The sequence below is a fragment of the Plecotus auritus genome (genome assembly GCF_963455305.1).
Source record: "Plecotus auritus genome assembly, chromosome: X".
Lineage (NCBI taxonomy): Eukaryota > Metazoa > Chordata > Mammalia > Chiroptera > Vespertilionidae > Plecotus > Plecotus auritus.
In genome coordinates, this window is record NC_137784.1 from 41,274,752 (window position 1) to 41,284,535 (window position 9,784).

General features: G+C 45.4%; 1 protein-coding gene across 1 annotated transcript; it reads right to left on the reverse strand.

The window, feature by feature from the left end:
- Positions 1–594: 594 nt before the first annotated feature.
- On the reverse strand, positions 595–9,524 carry FGF16 (fibroblast growth factor 16). The gene is made up of 3 exons (XM_080653263.1): positions 9,001–9,524; positions 3,027–3,130; positions 595–1,589 (listed from the first exon to the last, which is right to left on the reverse strand). The coding sequence occupies exons 1-3, from the start codon at positions 9,272–9,274 to the stop codon at positions 1,344–1,346; spliced, it is 624 nt and encodes a 207-aa protein (XP_080509389.1). The 5' UTR covers positions 9,275–9,524; the 3' UTR covers positions 595–1,343.
- Positions 9,525–9,784: the final 260 nt, after the last annotated feature.

A 9,784-nucleotide genomic window follows, 5' to 3' on the forward strand; every position in this document is an offset into this window, starting at 1 on the left:
CTAGGGCTCAGTTTCCCTATTGATTGTTTTTTTATTTTGAATCCCTTCATCTTCATATAGAAAATATAAAGCCACCAACGGGTTCTCCCTCTTGAGGACACACCTTCATCTTTCTCTTCCCATCTTTACCTTTGCCTTTCTCTCTCCTAAGCTCCAAAGGCCCTTCTTTTGCTTCTGTAACTTATATCTTGAGCCTATGCAGCCCAGTTAGTTCACTTCTACTACCTCTCTAACTTCATAAATAAATTTTTCTTATAAAAAATAAAGTAAGCAGCCACCAATTAGGGTTTCTGATCTGCATGCTTTGGGCCCTAACCAAATCCTAAAGGAGGGTTTTTCTATGCCTAAATCCTAATCACAAATGGGAGCTGCCATAAGAGATGTTGATTCAGGCCTTTCTGAAACTTTGTTCACCAATGTCATAGAATCAGAAAGGACTTCAGACAGGGCCCCTAGATAATACTAATATTGTGAATAATGGGTCATCAAGCCTAGGCAGTGTGATGCTGACATCAGGAAATTCTAAGAAGTTGTAGAAGAAAGAAGCTGACTCATCCTACTAAATGTACAAATCAATAGAATTAGACAGTGGTTACAATATAAAGACAATTTTATTGCCAATAAAAGCCTTTAATAACTAATTTATCCTGTTTCAGTAGGACCTTATTCTTTCTGATGAAAATCCAGTCATAGCATCTCTCATTAAAAATAAAATTATTTTGAAATAAATAAATATATAAAATAAATAGCATATACATTTCATAAATAGTTTGTCCTTATGCACAGTATCCATGCTTAAATTTTAATAGCATTTTTTGCAATCTTCCCCATTTCCCACTTCAATGGCAGGAAAACTGCATGTCAGGACAGATGAGAAATCTGCAGAGCCAAATCAAGGATGGCTTGCATCAGGGCTGTAGCCCTAAAGATTTTTCTGAATGAGACTTTTCTAAAGCTCTGTAGGTAGCATCTGTGGCAGATCTTTTGGTCTTTCATTTACCCATTGTCAAGGTATTTGGGTAGATTGTGGAGCGAGGTACCCTTGGCCCTTGGCAGGGGCCCCCAGTCTTTTTCGTACACCTCAGGGGAAAGTACATGAGTAAAGAAAAAAGTATATACAAGATTCCCTTTAGCCCACCCTTCCCCCCACATCCCTCCCCAAAATAACCCAACTTTGATATACACTTTGAACAACAAGGGAACAGTTGGGTTGAGTTGAACAGTAAGTGTTTCTTTGCTATCTAAGTTGATAGGAAAGAGGATTGAAAAGCTACGAGTATAGTGCTTGCAGAGACAACTGTGGCCCCAAAGTATATGGGTTACAGAGGTCACACTAGGGTCCGTTACCTATAGTGGAAGAGGTCTCTGGACATGGAGGGTAACTTAGAAGGATCTACAGGCCTGGGTAAAAAGTGAGTGAATTTCTGGTGTCGTTTAGTCCTGTATCCCTCCCGGGGTGAGCCGTCTTTATTCAGGGCCACATAATACTGTCTCTCCGAGTCCAAGTGTTTGTACAAGGTGGAGGCATAGGTGTTGTACCAGTTTTCTTCAAACTGTTCCCGGAAAACACATTCATGCGTGAGTTTCTTCTGTGAGGGTGAGAAAATAAAGCAGAGCCCATTATATGACTATTTTCCCCATCCCAGCTTGCTGGTAGAGAACCCTGAAAGAGCAATAGCACATTGATATTAGAAAATTTCAGTCCTATCTCTCATATTACTGAGGTATTTTCTTTCCAAATAGCAAAATAGTCCGATTTTTATCACCTTCATTCTCTTTCATGAGCTACACAAAAATGTTTTAGGTAAGACCTTTCCTGAAGGCAGGAGACTGGAGGAGAGAGCCTTACCTGGCTCTTTGAGCTGAAATTTTTTTAAAATTATTTTTATTGAATTTATTGGGATAACGTTGGCTAATAAAATTATATAGGTCTCAGGGGCACAATAGAGCCTAAGGATGTCTGGTATGGCTGCCCAATGCCCCACTGGCATCCCTGAGTTTTCTTCCTACTTAGGGCTAATGTTAAAATATATTGAGATTACAGTCAACCATGTCAACTGATAGGCAAAGGCCTTGGATCTATATTAAGTTCCACAGGAGGTGAGCTGTGATCTCTCTTGATGAAGGGCCCAAGGCCTGTCAGTTGGAAAGCTTACAAAAGATCTCTTCGAAAAGTTCCTCCAATCTGGCTACATTAAGCTAGCAGCTCCTGGGTCTCTTGCCTCTGTCCCTTCTCACATTTGATCCATAGTACTTGTTGGGGTTGCCGATACTGAGTGCTGGGGACAGGCCTATCGCTTAGGTGTCAGGGAAAAATGTGTTCTGATTTCAAGGGGTGCAGGCAGCCAGAAAGCATTCTATGTGACTCAAAAGCCAAAGCCACGAGTTGGGATTCCCTGAAAGGGTTAAGGTCAGCAAAGTCACTCACCAGTCCCCAGCTCTTGGCTAGCTTCCAGAATAGAGAACACACTGCAGCCAAACCAGTCCTAGCTGGAGACTTAGGGCTATCACCAGACCCTGGAACCCTCACTCTTCATTTATTTGTTTCATTTGGCCTTTGGGATTCAGCTGAAGCAATCTGGAAATCAGGGACTGTGTTGTTAATCTCAGAATTCTCAATCTGAAGGCCAGATTTTCCACTGCCTATTTTTGTGCCAGCTAGTCTGCTACCACTCTGGGCACCCATTAAAATTCCTATGTACACCTCAGGACAGCAAATGCCCCAAACCCATACCATCTACTAACAAACTAGCACAGCTTACTATTATCATCAGACTAGTTGGCCCTCTAATGGAAAAGGCAAAAGCAAGTATGCTACAGTAAAGTTTATGTTTTCATGGGGGCTGAATGAGTGGAAAAGTGTTATGGAGCAAGTTCCTGGGCAACCACACGTGACTAGAAAACACTAGTCTTTACAGTTGACAAAAGGGATTTCAAGTGCTAGATAAAAGTCTTTATAATTTTGCCTTACATTGTCCAAATACTGGTGGTAATAGCCTCTGATGAAAAGAAAATCTTAAACTTACCGATCCATATAGCTCTCCTCGTTCGTTCATTCCTAAGTATAGGCCAGAGTCCACTCCCCGAATGCTGATCAGCCCCACAGCCAGGCTGATAAACTCCAGGATGCCTAGAGCAAAAAAGGTGAATTCCATTTCCATTACTAACATCAAGCTAAGAGGAAGCTGTTCAGGTAACATGAGCTACCAGTCATTTATCCGCAACTGGAGGCCAGCCCTGGGTGCCTTTCATGAATGACCTGATAAAACCATCTTTTGCAGCAAGAATGGAACTACAGAGAAGACACTGAGTCTCTGTGAACCTCAAGTTTTCCATATATAAAATGGGGGAAACAATCTCTGCCTCTAGTCAACACTCTTAGGCATATTATGAGGAAGATACAGTGAGAAGGCTTTGGTTTAAAAAGCTCCTAATTATAAGGCACTATTACTGTTAAATACCAACATTTCAAGAAATGGGATTGCAGTCTTCCTAAACAGGAGAATATGGCCAGGTTTCTGTATCTCCCCAAAGTCATTTCTCTCCTCCCCAGAGAACAGAGCATTACCTCTGTCCTTTAGGCTGAACTTGTTTTGTACCCTCTTAGCTCCCATGTACTTAAAGCCACATGAGGCTGTCAACTGCCTGTAGCTGACTCTAACAAAGGCCACACAGGCCACTCACTAAGTTGTTTCTCCTGCCATAGGCAGGATGCAGAACTTGGCCTGGTAAGAGCTTTCTCCTGAAAAGTGCTCTCAGCCAATACAGTCACAGGCTGACAAGCCTGTCATTCTCCCCTTCTCTCTTGAGAATTTTAAGTTTATTCATGGCCAAGAGTTGGCAGGTGGTATTGGACTTAATACTGATTTGAGATGTTGCAAATTAAAGGGAAAAGGGAAGACATTCAGAAATGTCCCTCTAGCTGACAAGGATAGAGGTGAAGACTTGAAAACGTTTTCATTTACTGAGCAGCAGTAAGAGGAAAAAAGAAATCAACCACTAAGAGGGAAAAAGGACCAAGAACTGAAACGCTGGTGACACTGAACACTTTATACTTTTATCCTAAGATAGCACATCTATCAAATGGATGCAGATATAATGGGCAGCTAGATTCTTCTGTGATATTCCTGTCTCTAACCATGCTTTTCAATGTACAGAACAAAACTTGATACGACTCACAGAGGCAACCAAAGGTATGAAATGAGCTCATATCTGGCTGTCTTTCTTATTAAAAAATGCAATTTTAAGGGTAATAATATTCTATGTAATCTACATAGAAAGTGAGACTAATTCCTTAAAGATCACTTAAAAATGTAAGTGGTTAATTTTGAAATCATGTGCAAAACTCCAGTGGGAAGTCTGAAGAGCCCCAGTGACTTGGGCTGGTAGGTGGTGTTCAAGTGTGGCAGCTTTAGGGCACATGTTTCCATGGCCCATTTGAAGAATGTAAAGTTCTTTGGCTGCCATTGTATAAAAATTCTCCAAGTTTTATTCTCAGTCTGGTTGTTACTAACTCTTATAGTACAAAGAAAGGAGTTTTGGGAAAAGAGATTGATACAAGATGGTAGGAGGTAAAAGAGAAAATACCTGGTGCCAAGTAATGGTTAAGCAGATACTGATTTTATAGACCAAAACTTTTAGTTGTACTGCACAACATTCTGATTTGGGTTCTTCCCTGTTTAACATTTTAATAAATGACTTTAAGAGAAGGACTGCTTACCCTAGTTCCAGAAGACATACAGCTGAGAGGGTGACACAAACAAAATCCAAAGAGATTTCAAGAGAATGGAAAAATGGACTGACTCCAGCAAAATAAGCTTTAGTTGGAATAAAATGTAAAATCCTGCACTTTGGTCCCCAAACCAACTACCGAAGATGTTTTTTTTTGTGTTTGGGGTTTTGCTGGGCGAGGGTGAGCCTCAAGTGCAGACAGTTGAGTAAATCATACTCCTTTTTTTTTTTGTCCTATTATAATAATTGGCCTGTGCAAGGGCGTTTTCGTTATCTATTTCTTTCTTTTTATTTCCATACTCTGTTCCCATCCTCCTCCCCATTTTAGGCAACCATGTATATTTTCTTGAAAACATACTGTTCTTTTGTGTTTTCATGCATTTTTATCAAATGCAAGTCTGCCCATTTCTGGAATGGGGAGATGTGGCTTAGCAAAACATACACAACAATGGCTTAGGGGATTTGATTGAATAAGGTAAGCTCGGTATGGGTGATTCATGAGATTATTAAAAAGCTAATGTGGAACTAGTCATGTAAAAATTAAAAATTATTAAAAAGCTAATGTAAAACATAGGGGGGAAGGGAAAATAAAGCTAATGTGATTTAAGGCTGCACTGATAGAGGTCTAGTATCTGGCTTAAGGGAGAGGATTGCCCCATTCTGCTTTGTTTTTTAGTTCGACTGTGTTTAAAGAGGGCTACAGAAACACAGGAGTGTATTCAAAGGAGAACAGCCAGTGTGGCAAGGAAATGAGAAGCCAGGTCATGATTCAGTTCTGGGTGCTAAACTTTGAGGGATACCAACCTGTTGGAGCCTTCAGTTCTTTGATTTGCTTAGGCAGATTACTTCTGAGCCTCAAGTCTTAGTTCCCTCATTCTCTAAGTATCTCATGTCTCTAACCACCCCGAGCTCATTAAGTAGCAGAGGTCAGCTTGTGATCTCACCATCCAAGACCTGATGTGAGAACAAATCATGAAACCCAAGAGGTGTGGCCATTTGAGTCACCACAGTTTTTCTCCAATTCTCTGTTAACATGATGCCAAAGGACAGATCATACAGGAAGTCACTTGGGTTGTGTCCAGTAACAGGGATCTCCAACAGCTGGAATCGTCCCTGCCCAGCTGTCTTTGGGCATCATTTCCCTCTGCCAACTTTCCTATTAGCTGGATTTAAACTGTGGGAACCCAGTGGCACATGATGATGGAACAGATATTCCTAAACCTTCTCTGAATCCCAGCCAGCATGAAGGGAGAGAGAAAACAAGCCATTTTTACATTTTCCCAGCTACAGCTGGAGAGGGGTGTTAACAGTAAAGTGTTGAGGCAAAGTATTAAGTAGACAAAGTTTGTCCTCACTACTCTCACCCCCTTTAAAGCTCAGGACCTCTCTCTGCTCTGCCTCATCTTGACCTGTCCACCGCAAGCTCTGGCCTTTGCTTGACAATTTCTGGACTCTTGCCTTCTTACACCTTTTCCTCCATGGCCTCATTCAAAATGGATCATCCTGGGTCTCACTGCTCCAGAACTTAGCTAGATGACTGACGAAGGCACCATTTAATCTGGTTCCATAACTTGCCTGAGCTCCCTCAGCCATCCTTTCAGACCTTCATGGCCAAGACAGTGCTGCCTTGGCATCCTGCCAAATAAGAACCAGCTCACTCAAAACCCAAAGCAGCTGCAGGAGTCTGCTCCATCCCATGTGGTGGGAGGCCTCTCCTCCAGCCTGGCTCCCAAACCCTACTATGCCAATCCACAGGTGTCCCTCAAGAATGTCAGTATCTCTGTGAACCTCATGTTAATGCCACCAGCCAGGCAGAGGTTGTAATACTCCTGGCTACTGATGGCAGAATAGGGGGTGGTAAGGGGGGAGGATAGGCTGTGCCAACAGGTTATTATATGGAGTCGGGGCTGCTCTTGGGCTCAGCCTGACTTGTTCTGAACACATGGATTCCAGGGTAATCCTTGGGGGCCCTGCTCTCCAATTACAACAAATAGCTATTTACTTTACATGGCCTTTGGAGACTACCTCCTCCCCCCAAGCAGAAATCTATAATATTTTATATCTTAAGTCTGGCCTACTTTACCCTGCTGGAATGTTGACTGCTAAAGCACTTATGGAATGTTAAAGTTTCGATTTATTGAATACCCTGGCTGATTAACTCAAATGTGGAGGGAGGAGTTAGCAAACTCAAATGCCACCTCTTTCTTTGCCAAAAGCTAAACTGAGAAAGAGTAAATGTGTTAGAAAGTTGGCAGGGGAGGTTACAAAGAGACAGCTTTGACCAGTTATCATTTCATTTACAGGAAATACACAAAACTGCCAGGAAGCCAGGGAAGGAAGAAAGGGAAAAGGTGATGCAGAGGTGGTCTCAGGCAGTGTTTTTTAAAGACAAAACAAAAAATGAAGCAGTCAGTTAAGCAGCAGTGAAAACATCCCTTCTTCCTGCCAGTTTTATTTCCTTTGGTTTCTCCTTAAACTTAACACCCTTAGCAGGCCTGAGAGATGAAAAGAAATCAAGATGTGTCCTTAGGGAGGTAATTAAAGACCACTTATCCCAAGAGCCTATTATTGATTTATGTTGACCTTGTAGGTTATTGGGCTCAGCTTAGGCACAGAGTCAGACAAACACTTGTAGCTGCTGGGAGCCAAGCTCATAGTTTCTCAACCTCTGCTACCCCCAACCAACATTTCTCTATTATTTCATAATTTTTCTTTTATATTTCAGGAATGAGCTACTCCAATATTTCTAGGCCATTCTGGGAGTCTTTGGGGGGCTCTGAGGCCAGGGCGGGAGTCCCATTACTTCTGAAGAGAAACAAAAGGAGACTGCAAAGTCATAAGCAATGGAAGGAAAAGGAGCCAAGTTAGCACGCCTTCTCCCTCCACCCCACCTTATCACCCATTTGAGGACGTGCTGCAAGTTTATACAGACACCTGCACCCCTCCATTACCCCCACCCCACATGCAACCTACTGCACTCCAGCTCTGTGAGTGCATTTTTCCAAGATGACATAGACCTCATTAGGGTTCCTGCTTGCTCCCAGCAAGGAAGACCAGCCCTAGCCCTAAGTTGTTTGCTAGACTTGGCCTCTGTGCACCCCCCCACACACTTTTTACTGTGCACACCAGCAGCAGCTCCAGCAAGGAATGGGGAGTAGGAGGATGAGGAGGCTTGGAGGGAGTGAAGGAGGGTGGAAAAAAGAAAAGAACTTACTATGTCTGAACGTAGTCAAAATCTCTTATAGGCTTAGGGATAGGTTTCCTTGGGCCACTGGGTCCTTGGGAGGAAGTAGGGGCATTGGGGGAAAGAGGGCCCAAGGAAGGATAGCTGTCCCAGCACCTGAAAAATGGTTTAGTGGAGAGTAGGATATTGAAAATAAAAATGGCCAAATTACTGATGAGTGGACACATTTGTTTAGAAACCTAATGATCTCTGTCTCAGACCAAGGTTTATACTGTGTTCTATATGTGAGACAGGCAGCTGTGCCCTTTGAACAATTTGCAGAATGGTGGACAGAGAAAACCTTGGATAGAGGTGGATGTTTCCTGTCCTGGGCCCAGGAGACACCTGTTTCTGTTGCTGGGAGTGGGCCCAGGACTGTTTCCTCACTGAGGCAAGGAGTACAGAGGCAGCTCCAAGCAAAAGCTGCCCCAGGGCTTGTGCCCTTACACAGTGGACACTGGAAGGCTTTCCTAGTTTCTCCAATACCCAGCTCATGCCCTGCTGCCTGGATTGGCCCCCACCCCAGGCAGAGCAACCCAGAGGCAGGCAGGTGCTGGCCAAAAGCGACGTGGGTGTGGGCTACTCGCCTACCACATCCATGGCCCACGAAGGCTCCTGCTCCAGGCCATCGCCAGCGACAATCCTACCCTCGAGGCTCTGTCCCGCGCTGCAGCTGCTGTGATTCTGCTCCTACCCCTCTCCCAGCTCCACCTACTTCCAGTCGAAGTACAGCATCTAGGTGCCAGAACCATCCTCTCTCACTCAAGGGAGGAAGGGAGAGTGGAGTGGAGGAAGAAGAGGCCTCACCTCAAGGCGCCCGCGCCCCGGCCCCCTCCCGAGCGTCTCAGGGTGCCAGGCTCCCTGATGCCTTACGGCTCAAGTCCGCACCGTCGTGTCCCATCTGCCCCGCGTCCCTGGCGGCCTTCAGCCTTGACGGCACTGAGCTGGGGGCGGTCCGCGGGGCCCGGAGCCTGAGCTCAGAGCCGTCGGCTCCCCAGTGCACCGTCTGTACGCTCGCCTCCCGTCCCTCCCGGTCGTGTCCTCACCGAAGCGGCTGTGGTCGTGGCGGGTGCCGTGAACCGTGCCGTTGGGGAAAATCTCCAGGTGGAAGCCGGTGCGGCAGTACAGCTGGCGGCGCCGCAAGATCCCCTTCAGGTGGGCGAAGTCTGTGGGCGAACCGCGCTGCAGCTTCCCCTCGATCTGGCCCAGGCGCTCGTTCAGGAAACCAGGGGAGTCAGCTAAGGGCATGTTCCCCAGAGATGAGGAAAAACCGTGCAGATCCCAGTCCAAGGAAGCGAAGACCCCCCCCACCTCCGCCATGGCGGGGTGCGCGGGGCCGAGCCGGGGCGGAGGTGCGCGAACTGCCTCTCCCCGAAGCGGGCGTGGGCGATTCGCCGGCGCTCGCTCCCTAGCTCCTTGCTCTGCAGAGCTGCAGTCGACGTCTGTTCTCGTCCAAGGAACTTCTCAGCGGCGGGGAGCGTGGGGCAGCGCGCTCCTGACCTTGCTCTCAGTCAAAGTGCCGCTTTCCCTCCACATCCATCTCCTCAGGCCTCTCATAGCTGGCTTCGTCGAGCTATCGGATACAAACGGCACTTTATATACGTACCCACTCCCCTTACATTGACATATTGGATATTTAAATACAAGCCACACCTCACTGGCATCCCCTTGGAGATTGGTGTGTGGGGTTTTTTTTTTTTCCTTTCTCCTTCTCGTATCCATTTGGCTCTTTTTGGGAGCGGGGGGGGGGGGGTGGAGGGGGGAAGAGAACAAGCGAGCTTCACTCCCTCTTTTATTATGAAAAAATGGCAGGAAAAAGCTACACATTGC

Coding starts and splice junctions, on each gene's coding strand:
- FGF16 (XM_080653263.1), bottom strand. CDS start 9,274: ATGGCGGAGGTGGGGGGGGTCTTCGCTTCCTTGGACTGGGATCTGCAC. Junction 3,131..9,000: donor CCACGACCACAGCCGCTTCG/GTGAGGACACGA, acceptor TTTTTGCTCTAG/GCATCCTGGAGTTTATCAGC. Junction 1,590..3,026: donor GAGGAGAGCTATATGGATCG/GTAAGTTTAAGA, acceptor TCACCCTCACAG/AAGAAACTCACGCATGAATG.